Source organism: Chrysemys picta, chromosome 2, assembly GCF_011386835.1.
Source record: "Chrysemys picta bellii isolate R12L10 chromosome 2, ASM1138683v2, whole genome shotgun sequence".
Classification (NCBI taxonomy): Eukaryota; Metazoa; Chordata; order Testudines; family Emydidae; genus Chrysemys; species Chrysemys picta.
In genome coordinates, this window is record NC_088792.1 from 117979203 (window position 1) to 118004082 (window position 24880).

Sequence of the window (24880 nt, forward strand, 5' to 3'; positions counted from 1 at the left end):
GTTAATTGGCACTAGTTCAGTTGGAAAAAAAGTATTAATTTTTATGGTTGGTTGTACATATACCTAGAAGGCATGATAGGGACATAAAAAACAAAACAAAAAACAAACAAAAAGAATCAACAATAAAACCAAGCACCAAACAAATATACATATGTTGGGCTGAAATCTGTAATAACAGTAATAAATTTTACTCCTTTGAAATAAAACTATCAACATGAGGTTATATCTTTCTAAACCCTTTATTTTATAAAGTAATTTTAAGAACGTGAAAAACATATTCAGAATTTGCTACACTTACCCCTTTTTTGTTGTTTTAGTGCTTGTTTCCCAATACCTGATTTTTAACAGCACCCTCATTTCCTGTCCCTTAACAGAAGTAAATCTTAGGCCTGGTCCACACTAACCCCCCACTTCGAACTAAGATACGCAACTTCAGCTACATGAATAACGTAGCTGAAGTCGAAGTACCTTAGTTCGAACTTACTGCGGGTCCAGACGCGGCAGGCAGGCTCCCCCGTCGACTCCACATACTCCTCTCGCGGAGCAGGAGTACTGGCATCGACGGCGAGCACTTCTGGGATCGATTTATCGTGTCTAGACAAGACGCGATAAATCGATCCCAGAAGATCGATTGCGTACCGCCGGACCCAGAGGTAAGTATAGACCTACCCTTAGGTGCCTCTTAAACCTACAGTATTTATATTCTTCTGTTGTCTTCTCTTGTAACTTACTCCTTTTGTTTATTATACATTTCATAAAATTGCATGGGCTATTTACTCTAGATTTCCATTACTGACTTTTGACACACTTTGCTAGCATGAGCAGTGTATCCCTATCAACTTTAAAACTACTATAAGGTCATCCTGAAGTCTTGTCTCCAACGTAAATAAACCAAGTTTTTTGCACTTTTTTACAAACTCTTTTTCAGCCCTTCTGCAAATCAGTGGAACCAGTATGTGGACATAATGGTGAAACCTACAATAATGTGTGTGCTGCCTATTCTGACCGTGTGGCTGTGGACTACTATGGACATTGTCAAGCTGTAGGAGTTGTCTCAGACTATAGTTTACAAACAGAATGCACCTCTGTTAAATGTCCTCATCTTTCTGCAACTGGATGCAAACCAGTTGTTGCACCAGGTATGTTTGTTGCTAATGCTTAATCAAGGTATATGAGTGTCTGAAGTCTACTCGTATAAGCAAGTTGGTGTGGACCAAAATGATTTATTTGAAAAATATATTCTATTCTGTGTGTGTGTGTGTGTGTGTGTGTGTGACCATTACAAGACTTATTCTGAGGACTTAATTAGGACTTACGTGGTACATAAGCTTTCTGATAGACCTTTGTGCAAAGAGGATTTCATTAATATTGAGATGTGCCTTCAGAGCAGTCTCCATTTCACTGGACACACATGGTGCAGATGAGTGACTTTTCCAGTGTATAGCCAAGAGTGGGGTTTGAATAGGAGCTAGCTGGCTGAGACTGAGCTGACATAAGATATGTTCTGCTTGTGCAGAATCTGCTGCTAGGCTTGCTATGCCCATGGTCTGCATTGGTTTTCATTTGATTTCTGTGAGACGTTAGCTGGTGGTGTTGACATGTAATGCCCTAAATGGTTTGAGTCCTACTTCTTTGAAGGTTGCCTCTTTCTTAATATGAGCCTTTGGCAGTTGTAATCATCTGAAGAGCTCAAGTTTATAGACCCTGAGTTAAATAGTAGGGGGCTTTTCAGTGAAAGGTGTTAGACTCTGCAATCTACTGGTCTTACGTATCCCTAATTTGTTATCGTATCATATGGTGATGTCTTCTTAAATCTGCAGGCAACCTGCAGTTATTTCTGGAAGATGTGTGAACTCCCCATTCATTCCAGTGGAGGGCTGATTTTGAAACCTAAAAGATGACAGTTCAGATGTTAACATTCTTAACGGTTCGCTGCTGATGTTTGATCTCTTAACAGACTTTCATATCTCACATGGAGAATTTAATAGCAAAATAAATAACACATGGGCCACTGTACTGATTGTATTGCTCAGTTTCATAATTTATGGATTCAGAATCTCCATTTTTATTTATGGGGAAAGCTACCACTGAATTTCTAGTCTGCTGTGGTAAAATTCACAGTCCAGACCGATCCAGCTTACTGCAGAATGTGCATGGCTGTAATTAGACACACAAAAAATGCATATCATGAAATATAAAATTATGTTCTCTTCTGCATTAGAGTACAATTTTAGTCAGAATGTGCTTTGTATTGAACTAGTGCTTCACTTGTATACATAAATATTTAGCTGTTGAAAATACAGCAGTTTTCCACAATCTGTAATGTGGATACTACACAGCAGTGCCAAACTGTATTTAAAATAGCAACAGCAGAAAACTACATTTTTGGGATAAGACGGCTTTATTTCAAAGGCAGAGCAGAGGAATGATAAAATGCCTAGTCACAAGGTAAAAATTTCAGCCACCATGTTAAAACCACTTTAGAGATTCGCTGTTTCTTGTGAGATCTGGAGGCTTCCCACAAAATGTCTGACTTGTGTACTAAATTTGAGTGACATCAACCTGCTGTCTGCTGGACTTTTTCATTGAATGTTATTTCTTAAAATCATTCCAGTTATTGCATTATCCTTGGGTCTTTAAACAACTAGTGTTGGACTCAGTTTGAAGACTGAATCTTCCGTCCCATCCTAGACTTGTCACCCTCTTATCCAAAACACAACAGTACCTGACCCTTGGGGCCCTTTTGAGAGACATACCTTTTAAATTAAATCTCTGTATCCCAATAACAGCTTCTTCTGCAGTCCACTCTTGTCACTGTTTTGATATTGTGACATGCTCCTGCATTCAATGGTGTTTTCACCAGGTGTCGCTGGGTAGTACTGCAGAGAAAAAGGCTTCATATTAGCAGCTATCAACACTAGAAAATATTGTGGGGAAGGCAAGGAAGTGGGGAAGCTTTCATAGACATGCTGCTTTTACATCTAGTAATTTATGGGAAGATAATTTACAATGCCAAAGAGTCCAGGATCCAAAAACTTTATGCATTTCATTCTCATGCTTCCATTGATCTGGAACATGATCTGTCTGCTCTTAATATTGCACATGTAGACATATGAATTTGACTTATTTGCTAAGAAGTCAAGTGGACATTGGTGAAAGGGTTCCATGATACTGTAAACAAGAAGTTTGCAATAAGGGCTTAATATTTCAAGATTCTAAGAGGAAGCTGAAAATTTAGAGATAATCATTAAGGCAAGTGTTTTCCAAAGTAGGTGCCTAAAATTAGACGCTCAGGCTTAGTCTACACTAGAAACTTACGTTGGTATAACTATGTCACTCAGGGGTGTGGAAAATCACACTTCAAATACAAGCATAGAGCCAATGCTCATAACTTCAGTTCTTCTTCAAGCTCATGTAGACTTGTCTGTTGTGGTGCCCAAAGGCCATCCCTTCTCAGCGATAGCCTGGCCAGTCTAATGGAAACAGCTGTGCACAGAATCCCATTAGATTTAGTGCAATTAAAGTATTCAGACCTTTCTACTGTGGCTGTCAAGGCCATGTGATACTTAAGATGTCCCTGTCGGTGCTCCACTCCAGGTGTTGGTGCATCCCTGTGCCTTTGCTCGGAGATTTTTGTAGTAGTACTCGTACCGGCCATGCATGCGTAAGAGCCTGCCCCCCCGCTCTGAGTCTAGCTTAATAGTGCACATGCGCGGCCGGTCTCCTCAGTTCCTTCTCTACCGTCTCCGGCCTGAGACAGAGCTCAGCAGGCTCATTAGAAAATTCTTTCCTCTTATTACAATTACCCTTCTAGTTAGTTTGTTGTTAGTTATAGTTAGTTACCATTTCTATCTCTTTAAAAAAAAAAAAAAATTCCTGTCAGCCGCAGCCGCTTCGGACATGCCTGGCTCCACAGGCTTTAAGCGTTGCTCTAACTGCAAGGAAGCTATCCCCTTGTCAGATGGCCACTCACAGTGTATAAAATGTTTGGGGGAGACCCACATTCCCCAAAGATGTGCCCACTGCAGCAAACTTAGCTCTAGGGCACGGAAGGACAGGAAGCTTAGACTGAAATTGCTCCTCCTCCAGAAATCCCTAGGCGCAGCTTCAGACCCAGGCGCTGATTCCGGCTCTGCTGCCCACCACAGCCCCGCTGCCTCAAAGAAGCACAAGAAATCTTAAAAAAAAAAAAAAAAAAAAAAAAAAAAAAAGGCACCTTTTGTCAGCTTCAAAGGAAACCCTGCGACACAGGATTTCCCCGGGCAGATTTGCCGCTTCCCTGCCTGTGTTACCCCGCTTGAGCACATTTGACCAGCCGAGCTCCTCCGGCACCGCGCGAAACCCGCCTGAGGCTGCGGCGGCGGTGCGAAGCTCCGGTGCCGAGGCTTCAGGCTTCCAGCTGCCTGCCTCTCTTCTGGCACCGTTCGGCACCACGTCCGCTGCGGTGCCGACATCCCACAACCTGCCTGACCCCCTGCAGGCTGAGATTGCTCTCCCAGCACCGGCACCGACACCCACTGGGCTGACCGGCAGTGAGCCCAGACTCAAAACACCAGTGCAGAGGAATGTTTCCTCACTGCAGCTTCCTCCTACCCAGCCTTCACCTCACACAGGAGCCTCAGCACTTCAATTTACTCAGGCAAGAGATCTGTTTGTGTCCCCTATCCTGCAGTCACCCCTGCTGAATGCTTGCTTCTCCCCAATGGCTGAGTCAGGGTCTGAACAGCCTTCCTCCAGTGAGGAGGAAGCTGGACCACAGGGGGATTTTTCACCGTATCAAGACTCCCATCCCCAGACCCCAGTCAACCGAGGTCATAGAAAAATTACCTCATCCTATTCTCAGGATCCCGCCCCCTGGGGGGGGTGAACCCCTGGATGGCACCACCTGTGCCCTACCCACCACCATGGCAATATTGGGCCCTTGAGAACACATGTGCTACGCCACCTAAACCAGGTGCAACACCGGTCTAGCACCACCACCTGATGAACCTGCCAATGACACGCACAAGACACCAGGTAGCATCGTCACACTTGCAGGGTCAACCAAGTCCTGCTCCTATTCCAGTAGAGCCGGAGGTAATGCCTTAAGAAGCCTTACTTCCCCTTCCTCCAACACCCTCGGATGACTATGCAAAATTCCAAGACCTTTTTAAAAGACTTGCCAGTGACTTGAGAATTAACTTGGAGGAAGTCCCTGAACAACAGCATGAGTTAACGGACATCCTACAGCCCTCTTCTTCCTCTAGGATTGCATTACCAATCAACGTAGCCCTTTTAGAACCTAAGTCCATCTGGCAGACTCCAGCTACAAGCCTACCTACCTGTAAACAAACGGACCGCAAGTACTTCATCCCTTCTAAGGGCTCTGAATTCCTTTTTACCCATCCAGCACCAAACTCGTTGGTAGTAGACGCAGCGAACCAAAGGACCAAACAGTGTTCCTGCTCCACCCCGGCCAACAAGGAAAGTAAATGCTTGGACCTCTTTGGTCGCAAAGTATATGCATCCTCAATGGTACAATTTCATATTGCTAATTATACTGCAGTTCTTGCAAAATATGACCACAGAAACTATAATAAATTAATGGACTTTATTGATGACATTCCAGAACAGAAGAAACAACAATTCACAGCTCTGGTTTCCAAGGGACAAATCATATCACGTACCGCTCTTCAAGCGGCCCTCGATGTAGCCAATACTGCAGCAAGATCGACCGCCACAGCAGTGGTCATGCGCCGAGGTTCATGGCTCTCCTCTTTCTTTCCTTGAGAGGTCCAGAGTACCATTGAAGACCTTCCCTTTGACGGTGACAAACTCTTTGCCTCCACCACGAATGATGTGCTTCATTCAATGAAGGACTCCAGGGCAACCCTCCGGTCCTTAGGTCTCCAGACAATTACGACCAGAAGGTGACAATATAGATACCAACCTTACCAACGTCCACGCTGCCCCACATATACATAACACTTCCATAGATCACAGGAGCAACAACAGCAACGCCAGAGACCGAGATTCCAGCGTCGTCATCCCAATTCTGCGGGGGCACCTCAACCCTCTCCCATTAATAAGCAAATTTGAAGCTTTGGTCTCACTACCATAATCCCAGCGCTGGAGCAGGGCGATTGGTTTTCAGCCCTCGACCTACAGGACGCCTATTTTCATGCGACTATACACCCAGCCCACAGACGTTTCCTATGTTTTACCCTTGGCTCAACACATTTTCAATACAGGGTTCTCCCCTTCGGACTGTCCACGGCCCCCCCGTGTTTTTTCCAAGATCCTAGCCGTAGTCACTGCCTACCTCAGGAAACAAGGGGTCGTAATATTTCCTTACCTCGACGATTGTCTCCTCAAAGCCTCAATGTTTGACGAAGCTCTCAGATTCATGCAACTTACTGTCGATTGTTTCCTATCTCTAGGCCTGCAAAGAAACAAAAACAAATCCACATTATGCCCCACCCAACATCTGCAGTTCATAGGAGCATACCTCGACTCCGGGACGGGATTGGCATCTCTCCCACCCGACCACTTCAACTCCATAAGCCTACTGGCCACAAAACTTCGCAACAGTCCCCAGCTCACTGCCCGAGACTGTCTATAAATACTAGGTCACATGGCCTCGTGCACCTTTGTAGTCCAAAGTGCACGACTCTACATGAGGTGCTTCCAACTGTGGTTGGCCACGGTTTACAGAGCGAATGTGTACTCTCTAAACAAGACTCTCTCCATACCCTTGCGAGTCAAAGATTCTCTACTGTGGTGGACAGTTCACTCCAATCTCTGCTCTGGAGTCCCCGTTCTTCAGGAGGCTCCATCCCCCATACTGACTACCGCTGCATCTCTGACCGGATGGGGTGCACACATATCTCACCACATAGTCCAGGGGCTATGGTCTTCATCCGAAACCTCTCTGCACATAAATGTCGTAGAACTTTGAGCCATATGCAATGCGTACCGTCACTTCCTCCCACTAATCAGGAATCACCATGTACGCATAATGACAGACAACATTGCATGCATGTTTTATGTAAACAGGCAGGGAGGGGCTCGCTCCCACTCACTTTGCACGGAGGCTACAAAGCTCTGGAATTGGTGCCTTTCGAACAACATCCGGATAATTAGCTGCCTATCTTCCCGGAGTGATGAGCACCACAGCAGACGAACTAAGCAGACGCTTTCCCTGGGATCATGAATGGGAGATAGACGAGAACCATTTACAACATATTCCGCATTTGGGGTCATCCAACCATAGACCTTTTTGCAACTGCGAAAAACACGAAATGCCCCGACTTTTGCTCCAGAGCGGGACTGGGCAAACATTCCCTGGGAGACGCATTCATGATTCCATGGAACCGAAACTTACTCTATGCGTTTCCCCCGATACCGGTTCTCAACAGGGTCCTGATAAAAATACGAACAGACCGTGCCAAGGTGATCCTGATCGCCCTGTCATGGCCCAGACAACCGTGGTTTCCGTTCCTCAACAGAATGTCAATTCAACCACCAATTTTGTTGCCTCTCATCCCGAACTTCCTATCACAGCAACACGGCCGATTTCTCCACCCCAACCTGTCCATGCTTCACCTCAAAGCCTGGTTCCTACATGGTTCTCCCAAAACAAACTAGATTGCAATGAACAAGTTCAAAGAGTGCTCCTACATAGCAGAACACAATCTACTCACACCACCAATCGTTTCCACTTTCGTAGATAGGTGTTCAGGTAAACAACTTGTCCCACGTCGGTACCTCTCCCGATCATACTTGACTACCTATTGGACCTCAAGCAATCTGGCCTTTCTTTCAGCTCTATCAGAGTCCATTTAGCTGCTATTACAACCCTTCATGACAGAATTGATGATACCTCTGTCTTTGCTCATCCAATCACCAAGCGTTTCCTCAAGGGACTCCAAGCCCTATACCCAGACATTAAACCACCTACCCCTCCATGGGACCTTCATCTAGTACTAACCTGCTAATTCAACAACCATTTGAGCCCCTAGCCACTTGCTCCCTTTTACACCTTTCGATGAAAACAGCATTTTTAGTGGCAATTACCTCCGCCAGACGAACAGGAGAAATAGCAGCTCTTATGGCAGACCCACCATATACACTATTTTTCAAGGACAAGGTTACCCTTAGATTACACCCCAAATTTCTTCCAAAGGTGCATTCCTCATTCCACATTAATGAGCCGATACACCTGCCAACCTTTTTTCCAAAACCACATGCAAACTCGTTTGAAGCCACGATGCATACATTAGATGTACGTAGGGCCTTGTCCTTCTATTTGGATAGAACAAAACCTTTTAGAAATTCTTCTAGACTCTTTGACTCCATCACGGAGCGTTCCAAAGGGACTCCTATTTCTACCCAGCAACTTTCAAACTGGATTTCTCAGTGCATCCGATTGTGCTATCAGACAAAGAAGGTTACACCTCCAGCCGGCATCAGAACTCACTCCACTAGATCTCTGGCTGCCTCTGTGGCTTTCTTACACAAAGTTCCCCTGGCTGACATCTGTAAAGCAGCCACTTGGTCCTCTGAACTCACATTTGTTAAACACTATGCCCTTACTCAGGGCCCTCTCTCTGATGCACGATTGGGCAGAGCTGTACTATCTACAGCATTCCTATTGGATCCGAAGTCCCTACCTCCTTGAGACACTGCTTTAAGTCACCTGGAGTGGAGCACCCACAGGGACATCTCTCTCTCGAAGAGGAGGTTATTCACCCTGTGCAGTAACTGACGTTCTTTGAGATGAATGTCCCTGTGGGTGCTCCACTACCCACCTTCCTCCCCTCTATTTTGGAGTTGGGGTAGCCTCCGTTGTAGAGAAGGAACTGAGGAGACCGGCCGCGCATGCGCACTATTAAGCTAGACTCAGAGTGGGGGGGCAGGCTCTACGCATGCGTGGCCGGTACGAGTACTGCTACAAAAATTTCCGAGCAAAGGTGCAGGGACGCACCAACACCTGGAGTGGAGCACCCAAAGGGACACTCATCTCAAAGAACGTCAGTTACTGCACAGGGTGAGTAACCTCCTCATATAAAAATGATACATGCATACAAATAGGAGGAATATATTCAGTAGATCATAACCTTTGCAAAGATATGTCACATGGCATATCTAGCATAATGCATATTCCAGTTATGCGTTATTTACACTTATAAGCATATTTCCATAAACATATAGAATGCAATGTCAAATACATAATATGATTACTATCCCTTCAGGCAGGTTTGTAGTCAAGCAAAGTAAAATGTTTGTGTCTCATGTGTGTGTCGTAGATATAAAATTTAACAGTGAAAGTAAAGTATGGCTACATAATAGATATCAACATTTATTTTATTGCATGGAGAGCTTCAGCAGAAGGAACCATCTGAAAGATGAGAGTATTCTCCTTTAACTGCCAAACAACTTTCTAAAGATCTTGGTGTGTGAGATACATATTTGTCCCCATTTGTTGCCAAAGAGTCTTGGAAATAACTTTTATGTCCAAGAATAATTTTTGTTTCCATTTTCATTAATAAGAAAGTATTGCTAAATATTTTGCTTATGGAAATTTGTGTGGAACTGCCATAAGTTGTACCCTAGAAATCTGAACTTTAGCAAACAGTCCCCTCTAAGAGTTACTTTAGGAAAGCTCACATACTCAGCTACTTTTCTCTAGCAAGATTTGTGATTAAAAGCAAGCCTACCAACTGTTAAGTCACACTAGGTTGCGATCAGCCTTTTCACAAAAGTACAGGAGCTAACAGATAATACATGTTTTCATGCTACAGAAGCCAAATAATTTAAATATGCAGAAGTAAAACGTTCTCAAAGTGTATGGATTGTAAGGAAGGATGGTTCAATGGTTAGAGTGCTAGTCTGAGATTCTAGAGACCCAGCTTCAGATCTCCACTCTGCTGGACTTCTTATGTGACATTGGGCAAGTCACTTAGGGCCAAGTTTTTAAAGCTACTTAGGTGTAGGTGCTTTAATACCTTTAAAAATCTTGCCTTAGTCTCTTGGCATGTCCGTATTTTTGAGCTGGGGGTGATTCCCATCTCCAGGAGACATGTGCACTAGCTTTTGTTGAACGTGCCAGCTACAAATAGTAGCCACAACCGTGCAAGAAGTAGGAGGGGCTAGCCACCCTGATTACATGCCCATTGGAGATGCTAGGTGCATACTCGGGGTGGCTGCTTGCGCTGCCGTGGCAACATTTTCTTTTTGGTGTGCTAGCTCGATGAGAGCATGCACGAGAGTATGTCTCTTTGAGTTGAGAATCACTCCCCCCAACTCAAACTGTAGACATACCCTCTCGTGCCTCAGTTCCCTGTCTGTAAGCTGGGGATAATAGGATAAGTACGATCTCACAGGGGTTTTATGAGGATAAATGCATGTAAGATTGTGTGAAGTGCTCAGGTGTTCATATAGTTGAGACTATTTAAATACCTAAGATAAATATATTGTGATTTTTTTTTCCTGAGTGGGACTGAACCAGAAGTGGGGAAGAGGCTTTGACTTTTATCTCAAGACTGTCTTTAGTCACCCTTCTGGCTCTTGAATTCTTCTTTTGGAGTGTTCAGTGGTAATGGGGCAATTGGGTGGGGCTGCAGAGGTGGTGCGGAGGACTGGATGAAGAAAGCTAGTTTATGGAATGAAGTAACAGCAGCTCTGGAAGACAGACACCTGAAGAGAGAGGGGAGAGTAGTAGAGCCAGAGGTAGGTGGTAAACCAGGAGCCCCAGGGGAGAGATGGCTAACAAGGAAAACAAGTATAGGTGAATATAGATAAATAATGTGAAATCTTAGAAGAAATCTGCCTGACAAGCCAAGAACCTAAATCCAAACATGTCATAACTGTGTTAACAAGTTAAAACTGTGCATTTACACTGCAGTCTTTTGATTACACTAATGCTTTATGCAATCAAGCTCTTTCCACCTACATCTATAACGGTTACAATAATCTGGTCCCTTTCTTGCTGCTCTAGTTCCCCCTCACTTCCATCCCAGTAGTTATTACAGACTTTGGGGTACGCCCTTTCCCGAGCTGTGCACATGTAGTGTATCTTGCCTTGTGACTTAGCATGTACTTGCATATTTTTGTAGCTTCATAGCAATGTGATACCATATTGAAGTGATTAAAAGTTGATCCTATGACTCCACATTGAAATAGCATTTGATGCATGTGGGATTGGATGGTTTTTGAATTGCAGCTGTTAAACATAAAAATTGCACAGAAATTTCATAACCCAACCACTGACTGGAAAGGTCTGTTTCCATAAAGGAAACTTTGTATTTGGGAGTTTTGTTACTGTGTATATCATTTACCATTTAATTTTGACCTTCACTTGCTTTGAAGGATCTGATTAAAACTGTGAAGTGCAATCTGTTTTTGTTTGTCATGTAGGAGCCTGCTGCCCACTGTGTGCTGGAATGCTGAGAGTCTTATACGATAAAGACAAGCTGGACACTTTTGCTAAGGTAAAGAACTGTGGCCATTTCCCATGTAAAATGGCTGAAAATTTTGAAGGGCAGTTTGTGACAGCCGGTTGTTTTAAAAAATTGGAGTATTAACCACCAAAAAAGTGTAATAAACCAGAAACTTAAAAATACTCTGTAACGGTTCCTTTTTCATAATTAGGAAGCATTTGGTTTGCTTTTCATCGTCTTAATAATTTTACAGTATGTTTTAGTCATTGGTATTAAGATGGAAGAATTAAATTGTAATAGAGAAGGTCCAAACAAATACTATCATGTGCTCCATACAATTTTACAGTAGTTTTGTGATACAAGATTGCAGCAGCTTAAATCATTTAAATTGGAGAAGAAAAATGCCTATAAGAACATCCTGTCCGTTCTGTACCAGTGATGGGATTGTTCCTTTATAGCTTTCAGAATTCGATGTAGTATTACTTAATATTTTCCTACTACTGCCCTGGGAAGTAGTAGGAAAATATATTCTGTTAATGTATCTCTCTCTAAATACCTTTACTCTAATATTTTCCTCTGCTTAATTTAATCTCTTTCCTCCTGATACACCTCCTGAAAAAAATTCTCTAACTTGGATTGTTTACACGCTTTTGATACTTTAAAACTATAAGCCCACGAAAGCTTATGCTCTAATAAATTTGTTAGTCTCTAAGGTGCCACAAGTACTCCTGTTCTTTTTGCATAATTATTTAAGTCATTGTTTAGCCAAACTATTCCTAGTTAACTTTTCTTTAACTTCCACATAAGTAAGACTTCCTTCCCCTCCCTGTGTTCCTTTCTCTAAACCTCCAGTTTGGTGGTAATTTTTTTCTGCTGTTGAGTGTCCAGAACTCAACACAGCATTTGAGATGCTGCCTCCCTAATGCAGTGTATAGAGGAACTACGTTCCCTACTGGCCCATGGTGTGATGCCAAAAATACATTTGGTACCACCGCACATTGCTATATCTTGTGATCATGAAATGTCTGGTATGAAAAAAGGGAACATTTTTTCCCTATCAACACGGTGCTTCTCATTTTCAAAAAAGACAACCAACAGATGAAACCGAGTAACTCCCCAACAACAATTGAAACATGATATCAATATTTAGACAATTATGTGGAAACTATGCTAATTATTTACAAGCATGCAATTTCTTCCTGTGATGAGTGTTCATATCCAGGATACAGTTTCTCAATACTTTTCCAGAGTGTCTGCAGTATGCAAGCAACCTCTTCTAAACAGTTTGCTTCTATATGTTGTACTCTCTGAGTTAAAGAATAATTACAAAATGGCTTAATGAAACTGTCAAATGTAAATCCCAAATTTGACCCTGTAATGGTCCTCACTCTAGGTCTGGTTGGGAAGTGTGGCCTAATGGTCACAGCCACAACCCCGGACTGCCAAGGGGGTTGTGGGGAGGGGAGCCCAGGCCCTGACTCAGGGCCCTTTGGGCTACCAGTAATCTGGAAACCAAGGCTGCTTAAGGCTGTCTTCCCTGGGCCTCTTCCTCTCGTCTCCCCCCTGGGGTCAGCTCAGTCCAAGGCCTTCACCTGGTGGGGAAATCCAAACCAAAAGAAATAAGAGGGCATTACCAACGTTCAAGGTCAAAGGATACTTCCCTCTCTGGTTGTTTCTGCTGTGGGTCCTCCCTTCCCTCAAGGAAGGCTCCTTTGGGCAGCGGTGTCAGAGCCTTTAGCTTTCCCTCTGCTCTGCTGGAGCTGTGGGTTGCATGTCTGCTCACCTCCAGCTCTGCCACCCGAATGAGCTAATTCCCTGCCTTTTAATTCCTCTAGCATATGGAGCATTTGCTGCAGGTGTGGTGGGGTGGGGCTAGCTGAGCCCAAAATAATCCCTTAACCTCTTGGTGCTCAGTGTGGGGTTTGTACACCACATCACAGACCCTAAAGGGAATCATGAAATACTAGTAGTTCTTCGAGGAATGTCCCTGTGGATGCTCCACTTTTTTAGGTGTTTGAGCGCCCCTGCACTTCTAGTCGGAGATTTAAGGTAGCAGTGCCCTGGTTGGCCACGCACGCACTGCTGCCAGCTTGTGCTGCTCTGAGTGGGTATCGTGCACGTGCAGCCAACTGTCCCCCAATTCCTTTGCTGCTGTTGGCTTCGGTCGGAACAACAGCAGCGCTTCAGAATAATCTTCCTCAGAATAGTTTTTCCTTTCCTTTTTGCCCAGAATTACCCCATTCCTGTTCCCTGTGGGGTTCCTGTCTCTTTCCTTCCCATTTAAAAAACAACCAGAGAGACTCTTCAAACGGCTATGCCTGGCTCCCCAGGCTTTAAACATTGCCTCACCTGTAGATTGTCAATATCAGTCTCTGACAGTCACACCCAGTGTGTTCGCTGCCTGGGAGACTCGTGTTACGCAGAAGTGCCACCATGGCAAAAAATTAACGGCAAGGACCAGAAAGGCTAGGGAACTTCAGCTCAAACTGATGCTTATGGAGAAGTCCCCTGCATCCTGCATCTGACCCTGAGCAGGGGACCTCTCCCCACCAGCTCACTCACTCACCGACTGTTGTGTCGGACATGGGATCCTCCTCTAAGATCACCACAAAGGATCCAACCCCCATGAAAACAAGTGGTCACACTCCTTCTCCCCCCCCAGGGAGAATCGCCATGCAAAAAGTGATCTCTGACGGCTAAATCTGCCCTGGTACTGTCGCCATGCAGAGCCTCGGACCGCGTGGCACCAGGTTCGTCCAGTGCAGAGGCAACCCGAGGAGCGAAAGACCCAGTGCGGTCTAGCTCTAAGACAGGCAGCCAAGGCAAAACTAAGCCTGTTCCCTCAGAACCTAGAGAGCTGAAGCCCTCAGCACCGAGCAGTGCTATGGCGCCACCTGTTGTTCCTATATATTACAGCAAGCCCACAGCACCAGCAGCACAGATGCTGACTAACCTCTGTGCCTCCTATGCCTGAACCTAAGTTCCCGGTGCTGCAGCATTTCATTAGCCAGGCAGACCTTTTTGTTGCCTCCACCCTGGGCATACCTCTCTTAGGCGCAGACGGTAGACCAGCTCAGTCCTTCCTCTCTCAAGCAATAAGGAGGATGAAGTGGCTGTAGGGATGGGCACCCCATGCCATTCATCGTCCAAACCTGGAACCTCAGGGCTACAATCTACAGTGTGGCAATCCCCAGGGCCTCAATGGATGCTCCCCCAATGGCCCTCCCACCAAACTGAGGCCCATGGGCACTGTACAGGGCTCACAATATTCAGCCTTCTAACCAATCCAGGTCCAGAACACCAAGATCAGCTAGATCTACTTCACTGGTTGCCCCAGCTTCCCCTGAAGTTGCTGGGGAGGAACAAGAGGGCAATGAGGACTTAATAGAGGGTGACATCCTACTTCCTACCCATATTTCTTCATCGTCCCTGGAGAATACAATCATGCCTCCCCCCACACCGGGGGACGACTTTAAATCTTTCCAAGATCTATTCAAGCATATGGCTGATTCCCTAGGCATCTGCTTAGAAGAGCTGCTAGAGTCACAGTATGAGCTCATTGACATTCTCCATGCCTCTTCTACAGCCAAGATTGCATTGCCTATTAATTCTGCCATTATGGACCCAGCAAAAACGGTCTGGCAGACACCGGCCATGGCCCCACCTTCTTGTAAACGTTCAGACAAGAAGTATTACGTGCCAGCAATTGGGGCTGAGTTCCTCTTCACTTACCCTAGTCCAAACTCACTGGCTGTGGAAGCCATTAATCAAAGGGGAAAACCACACCTGGCTCATACCACCTCTTACGGAAAAAAGACTGGAAACGCCTTGACCTGTTTGGTAGAAAGGTTTATTCCTCACTGACTCTTCAGTTACGCATCACTACCTACTCCACGCTATTAGCCAAATACACTCTCAACATTTTTGCACAGATGTCTGTTTATTGAGCATCTCCCAACAGACAAAAAAGAACAATACAAAGCGAGCATCTCAGCAGGTTCCCTGATTGCCAGGACGGCCTTGCAGACATTGTTGGATTCTGCAGACACGGCGGCTCACTCCATCGCCACGTCAGTAGTCATGCGGAGGGCCTCTTGGCTCCACCTTTCCGGCTTCCCCAAGGAAATCCAGGCCACGATCGAGGACTTACCTTTTGAGGGACAGAAACTCTTTGCAGACATCACAGATGTAGCCTTGCATACGCTCAAGGACTCCTGTGCCATGCTGAAACCTTGGGAATTCACGTACCTGATAAAAAGAAACAGGGCGCATTTTACACCCAGCGCTTCCGTACTGCTCTGTATACCCAGCCACCGAGACAGTACTACCAACGTCGCAAACAACGTCAGCCAAGACGATGATAGACACCGGGGCAATCCACCACATCCCAACCATCTACTTCTAGACAGGCATTTTGAAGTATTGGTCGAGGGCATGAGAGTCCGTCAGATTCCATTGCCACAAGCATCTCCTGATTCCAGTCCATTTGGAGACCGCCTAACACCTTTCTATCCGGTCTGGGCAATCATGGGTTCTGGAAATTATACACAGGGGCTATTCCATCCCCTTCACCTCTATTTCACCAACCCACCACCCTTCCCCATCCCTCTTCAGGGAACCTTCTCACGAGCACCTACTACAGCAGAAAATAAATCACCTCCTGCAACTCTGTGCCATAGAAACCGTACCTCCCAAACACAGGAGGACCAGGTTTTATTCAGCCCATTTCCTTACCCAAAAGAAAATGGGCAGATGGAAGCCCATGTTGGACTTGTGCAAGCTAAACAAGTTTATCAGAACTCAGCATTTCAAGATGGTTATCACTGCAACCGTAATCCCAGCATTGGAGAATGGCTCTCAACCCTCGACCTCCAGGATGCTTATTTCCATCTTGCCATATATCCTTGGACTTTCCACGGCCCTGCGAGTTTTCTCCAAAGTCCTTGCTGTGGTTGCAGCCCATCTTCACAGACAAGGTAATTATGTTCCCCGACCTGGGCGATTGAAAGCTTCTACATACCAACAGGTGGTGGACGCTTTGTCACTCACTGCAACTCTATTCAGAAGACTAGGCCTACAAATCAATGGCCTAAAATCCACCCTAATTCTGACCCAACAGTTGGAATTCATGGGTGCCCACCTAGACTGCACCATGGCATTGGCAAGTCTACCTCCAACAACGCTTCCTGACATTAACAAACCTCATAGCGACCATACAAAACAGCCTGCAGACATCCACCAGGTTATGCCTCTAACTTCTAGGACACATGTCAGCAACCACGTTTGTCTTTAAACATGCACGACGTCATATGAGGTACCTTCAGGCATGGCTCCGTACAGTATACATTCATCACAGATGTTCCATTCAAAAGCGACTGACCATGCCCACCACGGTAAAGAACTTGTTATCCTGGTGGACAAACCATTCCAACATCTGCAGGGGTGTCCCTTTCCAACAACACACCCCATTAGTAACGATAACCACGGATGCGTCTCTCCCGGGCTGGGGGGCACACCTGTCCGAACATACCATCCAGGGCAGATGGTCCTCCATGGAGTCCGTGCTCCACATAAATCTATTGGAGCTTCGGGTGGTCCACAATGCATGCCACCATTTTCTGCCCCTCATTCACAACAAGACAGTGCAGATCCTTACGGACAATTTGGCCACCATGTTTTATATCAATCGCCAAGGTGGGGCTCGATCTTACCCGCTCTGCACAGAGGTGGTTCAGCTTTGGGAGTGGTGCATCTCCCACAACATAGACCTTAAAGCAGCCTGCCTACCTACCGGGAAGCCAAAACAGCACAGCGGACGAGCTAAGCAGAAACTTCTCCCAGACACATGAATGGGAAATGGACCCGGAAATCCTCTCCACTATCTTCCAACACTGGGGTTTCTCCACAATAGACCTTTTTGCAACGCCCCACAATACCAAGTGCCCTCAATACTGCTCCCGGGCAGGACTCAGAGAAAACTCCCTCGAGGACGCCTTCCTTGTGAAATGGGAAGCGTCTCTAATGTACGCTTTTCCCCCAATTCCTCTGATATCTCGTGCCCTTTACAAGATAAAACAGGACAGATCCCAAGTAATCCTGATTGCATCAACGTGGCCCAGACAAACCTGGTTTCCCTACCTCAACCAGATGATCACAACACCACTGTGGCCCCTCCCACTCATACCTCACCTACTCACACTGGACTCAGGTCATCTCCGTCACCCCACCATCCCAATCCTCCATCTCAAGGCATGGCTAATCTGTGGCTGACACCTCTGGAGGCCGGCTGTTCCACAGAGGTCCGGGATGTTTTGATGAAAAGCAGATTATTAACCACATGAAAAACATATACTCAAAAGTGGTGTCGTTTCTCCATATGGTGTGGAGACAAACAACTCTCCCCTCAGACGGCTCCATTACCTACAATACTTGAATACATGCTGATCCTAAAAAAATCAGGTCTTTCTATCAGTTCACACCGGGTACACTTATCTGTAATCACAGCTTTCCGTTCCAAAGTAGATGGCCTCACTATATTCACGATCCTCTCTCTAAACGCTTCCTCAAGGGTATACAGAATACTTACCCTACAGTCAGAGATCCTACCCCTATGTGGGACTTAATTTAGTCCTCCGTACCCTCATGAGCAAACCTTTTGAGCCTCTGCCTACCTGCTCACTATTACACTTGTCCATTAAAGTCGCCTTCCTAGTCGCAATTACATTGGCACGACAGGTTGGAGAGCTTGGTGCCCTGATGGTAACTTCACCTTACACCATATTCCTCAAGGACAAGGTAATCCTTCACCCACATCCGAAATTCATACCTAAAGTGGCCTCATCCTTCCATCTCAACTAGCCCATCTACTTACCTGTATTCTTCCTGAAGCCGCATGCTGACAGCAGGGAAGCATCTCTTCACATCTTGGACATTCATAGAGCACTTGCGTTCTATGTAGATAGAACAAACATTCAGAAAATCCACCAGACTGTTTGTTTCCACAATGGAACGATCTCAAGGACTAACCATTTCCAAACAACGACTTTCAAATTAGATATCGGAGTGCATTCGATCATGCTACTGTGAACATGACCTAGAACCCCCCTCTGGTCTTCACACGCACTCCACCAGGGCTATATCCACTTCAATAGCCTTCCTTAGATGTACCCATCATTCATATATGTAAAGCAGCTACCTGGGCATCAGCCCATACCTTCACCAGACATTATGCCATAGAGACGCAATCAGTTGCTGATGCTCATTTCAGAGAATCGGTGTTATCCACTACTCAGTAAACCTCTCCGAAGCCACTCCTTCCACTGAAAGGTACTGCTCTATAGTCACCTAAAAGTGGCGCACCCACAAGGACATTCCTCTTAGAAGAAGGGAAGGTTTCTCATCTGTGCAGTAACTGATGTTCTTCGAAATGGTTGTCCCTGTGGGTGCTCCACTCTTTGATCCTCTGCAGCAGAGAAGGAACTGGGGGACGGTTGACTTCACGGGCAATACTCACTCAGAGCAGCATTTGCTTGCGGCAGCACGTGCGTGGCCAATCAGGGCACTGCTACATTAAATTTCCGACTAGAAGCGCAGGGGCGCTCAAATACCCAAAAAAGTGGAGTACCCACAGGGACAACCATCTCGAAGAACATCAGTTACTGCTCAGGTGAGTAACCTTCTCTTCTTCTTTGAGTGACTGTCCACATGGATTCACTTCTGGTGCATTTGCGCCTGTGCGTATGAGATCAGATTTTTTTTTGGCCAGCAGTGTCCTTTGGGGCCATGACTACATGCTAGATATCTTTGTGCCAATCCACCACCGCCACCAGAGGGTATAAAAGAGTGGGCTCTACCATATGTCAGTTCCTTCTTACCGCTGGTGGCAGCGAGACTGAATCCTTACAGTGTCTGCTTGCTTCTCTGTGAGTCTGTTGTAGCTAGTGATAGTAATTAGTTAGTAAGCTTTTAGATTGCCTGTTGGTTTAAAAAAAAAAAGAGAACCTTTTACTAGTTTGATAGATAAACTTGGAGCTGTCATTGCCCCATACCAGGACTTAAGCTGTTGTTACAGTGGCAGCTATCTCTCTAGGGTTTAAGACATGCCCCTCCTCAGATGCTTCAGTGCTACTCAATGATGAGCACTCTGTCATTTTCCTTTGTGTGAAAGGCATATCCCTGACCATGGCTTTATCTGCCACTCTTTTTCCAAGCAGGCTCAGAAGGCTAGGGATAAATGCCTAAAGTCATTTCTTTTGGATCACTCTATGAAAACCATCTCTGACACAGATAAGGACATAGCTAAAGCTCAGTCCTCCCTCCAGTCCTTCTTGGTTAGTGCCCCAACAAGCTGTAATTCCCTCCTATGCTCCAGGGCTGAGATGCCTAATAAACCTCACTTGTTGATCTTGATCCACACATTGACTTTTTCAAAAAGGGGTAGGAAGGAGCTATTACTTCAGAGATGAGATCTAAATCTCCCTCTCCTGGACCCTCAGAGCCGAGACACAAGAGTGCTAGACTCATCCAAGCTCTGCAGCTGAAGGGCAGCCTTATTTTGCCTCAATATTGGTTATGATGAGTGCCTATGGTACCAGCTAAATTTGCTGCCTACTTTCCTTTGGCGCTGATCTTCTTGGTATCCAGCAGCTTGATGTAGTACAGACCCATTTACGCACGAATCCGCTTAAAGCGTGGTTGCGCCAAGCCTACCAGTGCTACCTATTTAACATGCGAGAGTCGTTAACACGTGGTACAGGAACTTGCTATGTAGCACTACAGATTTGCTCACTGACTCACTGACATAGAAATCGACAGGAAGTGTGGAGCAGAAACGTGTTGTACGATTTCACCGATATTAGTAAAGACTTATAACGCATGCTTAGTCATTGTAACGCTAGAGAGATATATAATACAGTATATAGTAGTTATATATATATACTACATTAGAAAATTTTAACTGTAGGCCTAATATAATGGCAGAGGGCAAGCGTCAGCGTTTCTACACTGTATAAGAAAAGCTAGCTGCAATAGATCGAGTAAATAGTGGAGAAACCCAGGCCAAAGTTTCAAAAGATATTGGGATTGCCTAATCTACTCTCCGAGGATGGCTAAAAACCGATTCTAAACTGAATGGCTTTGTACAAAATATCAATTCTGCCGCGGGGCTTAAGCGAAAATATGTGCACTATTCAGAAAAACCCACAATAGACAAAGCCATGCGCACGTGGTTTGCTCAGTAAAGGCTGAAAGGAAAGCTGCTAAGTGGGCCAATTCTTCAAGCCCAGGCGACAAAATTTGGAAATTTAATGGGGGATGAATCATTCCAAGACAGCAAGGGGTTTATAAGTCGTTTTAAAAAGCGTCATGGCATAGCGCAGGTATCGATTTTCTAGAGAAAGCCGATCAGCCGATGAATCTACCGTGAATGCATTTCCTGCCGAGTTAAAATCTATTTTACAAAATGAAGACTACCACAGAGAACAACTTTATAATTGTGATGAAACAGCTTTATTTGCAAAACTGCTACCTGATAAGACTTTAGCCTTTAATTATGAGACACAGTAAACAGCTGGATTTAAAAAGATAAAAGATCATGTGACTCTTCTTGTTTGTAGTAACAAGACAGGCAGCCATAAGCTTGCCCGTCTTCTCGTTGGCCACTTTCATAATCCTCGCTGCTTTAATCACCTCAATAGAGCCAAACTGCCAGTAATATACGCTAAGAGCAAAAATGCTTGGATGACGAGACACATTTTCGACGACTGGTTCCACAACAGCTTTGTTCCAGCTGTTCGTAAGCATCTGCGGTCGAAGAAACTTGAAGCCAAAGCACTTTTGCTACTTGACAATTGTCCAGCCCATCCTCCAGCTGAATCACTGGTATCGAGCGATGGAAAAATTCGAGTGCTATACCTACCATTCAACACATCATCAGAAACTCAACCTTTAGACCAGGGCATTATTCAGAATTTTAAAAATAATTATCAACGGGAGCTGATTTTGGCAATTGTGACATGCACGTTTTTGGGCATTTCCAAATTCCTGAAACCGTTAAACATGAAGGAAATTATTTATTTAGTTAAAAAAGCTTGGGACGGAGTAAAACAAAAGTCCATTGAAAACTGCTGGATAAAGGCTCTCGGTGATGCCTTTTCTGTCAAAGATGGCTCAGACTTGGAAATTCCACCAGTGGCACTGATTCAGAGCCAGACTTTGAAGGATTTTCGGAAGAAGATGTCCTACAAACATGCACGCAGACAAAAGAGGATAAAGGTAAACTTCTCTTTCAAATGATAAAAGATTTTAGTTTGGATACATCGCCGGAAATCATTACCGAGTGGCTGGAGATGGATGAAGATTGCCCAACTTCAGAATTTCTGTCCGAGGAAGAAATATTAACGAGCTGCGAGGCTACGTCGGACCACGAAAGTAGTGGTGAGAATTCTAATAATGCAGGCCTAAATTACAATGACGACGAGGATGTCGTTGAAAAGGTCAAAATTTCGCCCACAGAAGTCCTTAGTGCTGTAGAAACTGTTGTAAGATTTATGGAGGACCAAATGCGGAAAATATCGAAATCATTCATCTGCGGCAAATGACAGACTTCATAAGAAAGAAAGAAAGAAAGATGTGAGCCAAAAAGAGCAGAAAATAATGGCGTTTTTTTCTAAGTGAATCATAGACACTTTTTTCAGCATGGCCCTCTTAACCCACAGTCCATTAACACACGGTCGTGATGGCTTGACTCCCGACATCCGTGCATAAACAGGTCTGTACTGTACCTGCAGCTCCCACATGTTAGTGGCCAGCATCTTTGTATGTACTGTCCCTTTTTGGAGCTAAAGGTCTATAAGCACAGAGGCCTGGTCTACATTGAAAAATTAGGTTGGTTTAACTATGTCGACTGGGGATGTGAAAAATCCATACCCCTGAGCAGTGTTGTTAAGCCAACCTAAGTCCCTGTGTAGACAGTACTAGGTTGATGGAATAATTCTTCCATCGACCTAGCTACTGCTTCTCCAGGATGTGGGTTACCTGCACTGATGGGAGAATCCCTCCCATCGTCTTAGTTAGTGTCTACACTGAAGCGCTACAGCAGTGCCGCTGTAGTGGTATAGCTGCACTGTAGACAAGCTCAAAATAGTCTGTGAACCCAGTCAGCAGTGCTACCTAGACCTCCAGTCACCAGAACCACCGTACCTATACAGCTGTTGAGACATCGGCATCATCTATGTCTCTAATCCAGATGCAAGGGATGCAAGAACATCTTATCAAGTATCAGGGGGTAGCCGTGTTAGTCTGTATCTACAAAAACAACAAGGAGTCTGGTGGCACCTTAAAGACTAACAGATTTATTTGGGCATAAGCTTTCGTGAGTAAACACTTCACTTCTTCGGATGCAACTGAATGAAGTTTTTACTCACAAAAGCTTAAGAGCATCTTAGCATACCAAAAAGGCTAGCCCCACCTACTGGAGCAGGTGTATTACTTTTCATCTTCTCACTTTGGTCATAATAAAGGTTCAACTCTTCTCCTTCTCCCCTTCCTCTGCATGGGTACCGTATGGAATCAGGGAGGGACTCCAGTGATTTCTGTTGAAGCAGTAAAAAGCTTGGGTCTCTCCGGGACAGGCTCTTTGGTACCCTCCTCTGTGTCAGAACCTACAAGAAAGAAGGAGCATCGCTCCTCTGGGAAAAGGAGCTGCTAGAAATTCCCAGTAAAATGAAGTCCAAGTCACCTCACTGCTCCTGATCTAAAGATTTCTTGGCTCAAATCAGGCATTACTGGAGCTCTGAGGGAGTGTGGTGTCAGAACTCTAGCACCACCTCAGGAATACCAGAGTATCAGGGACTACCTTGGCACCAAGCACTTTGGTACTGACCCCTGTGGTCCCAATCTCTTCAGTACTACTTGCTTTGATGCTGAGTGCATCAGCACTGTCTGCACTGAAGTTTATAGCACCGTCATTGTCCATTCTGAAGTAACGTGGTCCTGAGGGATCTTCTTGTCATTGATGAGCTAGACTCTCCACTGCTTTCTACAGGACTAAATATCCCAACCACAGTGCTCATGGCCCTCTACTTTGGCAGTACTGGCTGCTAGTTACATCTCAGCTAATGGTGCAGCCTAGCAACCCCAGCTTCAGAAGCCCACCACATTAGATTTAGAGTGCTCTTTCTCCCCATCAGATTCCCAAAACAGCAGGAAATATTCACCGGGGCCCTCCGACTATTTGATCCTTTGTTAGGGATCCTTATGCTCCCGGTACTTCTGTTAGTCTCAAAGGTGCCACAGGACCCTCTGTTGCTTTTTGTAGTTTGTAGTTATAGTTAGTTTAGTTTACTTTTAGGGTTCAGTTACATGGAATGGCAGAACCGAAGAAGAACCTGGATTTTAAGAGATGCACTTCATGCCAGCTGTCGTTTAGATGTCTTGAGTGCCACTCTTCTTCTGAGTGTTCTATTTGTCAGACTTTCGCAACCAGAGTGCATAAGGAGAGGCAGAACAGACTGCAGGTACCCCTGCTTAAAGAAGCTGTTGCTGCTAAGGCATCAGGTTCCAAGAGATCATTGGATCTGAAGACTAAAAGGCCTTTTTTGGCTCCAGCTGCCTCATCTAGTAAGGCTAAGGTGACTAAAGAATCCTGTGGATCAGGGTTTTTGTTGGTTCTGGCTCCTGTTCCTGTTTCATTAGATCCTTCTGTTAAAGCTCTTAGGGTGTTGAAGGCTCCATCTGTCCAGTTGGCAGCTAAGGAGCCTATGATCAGACCGTTCTGGCTGTGTCGATGCTGCAGAAAAAGGCCAGGGAGAAGACAGCCACTTTTAGCATTGCCAGATCCTATGTATTGTCATACTCTCCCCATGCCAAATTCTCTGGCAGTTGTTGCAGCCAGTAATAGGTTCAGGTCTGGTCAAGCTTGTGCAACTCCTGCAGATAAAGAGGGGGGAAAGGGTGATTCTTTTCTTCTTCTCTAGGAATAAGGGTGGCTATTTACCAGTTACAGATGGCCTGTTACCAATTCCCTTTTGGGAGAAGATGGCTTTGCGTTGTACAAGAACTACAAGATGATCAAAGCAGTTTGATGTCAAGGATGTCAAATGTGGCGAAGCATGCTCTCGTGCTTCTTTTGATGTTTCTGACTCTTCATCTGCAGCTGAAACATCAGCAAACTACATCTTCATCACAGTCTCTACTTAAAAAGAAACTGTTCATATCCAGAACTAAGTCAAAGCAATCTGCTACTTCCTCTTCCTCTTTGCATAATACATGGCCTCCAATTTAACACTAGAATCAAGATTTGGGGACCAGTTGGCAAGGATATGTCGCTTCCTTTGTTTGGAGACACTGGTCCATTTCATTGACAATTGGAGGCTTGTTACATCAGGCAAGAGAGTCCTAGAAATAATAGTTACCCCCTTTCAATTCCCCGTACCCTTCTCTTTTCATAGAACCTTCTCACA

The 24880-nt window shown here is 45.1% G+C and overlaps 1 protein-coding gene across 16 annotated transcripts in view; it reads left to right on the forward strand.

Annotated features, from left to right (window-relative positions):
* Window positions 1-24880, forward strand: part of RECK (reversion inducing cysteine rich protein with kazal motifs) — a 141368-nt gene that overhangs the window by 104059 nt on the left and 12429 nt on the right. For all 16 annotated transcript variants that reach the window (XM_005292626.5, XM_042841818.2, XM_042841814.2 and 13 more), the window contains 2 exons: window positions 929-1139; window positions 11398-11471. In XM_005292626.5, coding sequence (XP_005292683.2) covers window positions 929-1139; window positions 11398-11471 — 285 coding nt within the window. The remainder of the gene's footprint in view (window positions 1-928; window positions 1140-11397; window positions 11472-24880) is intronic.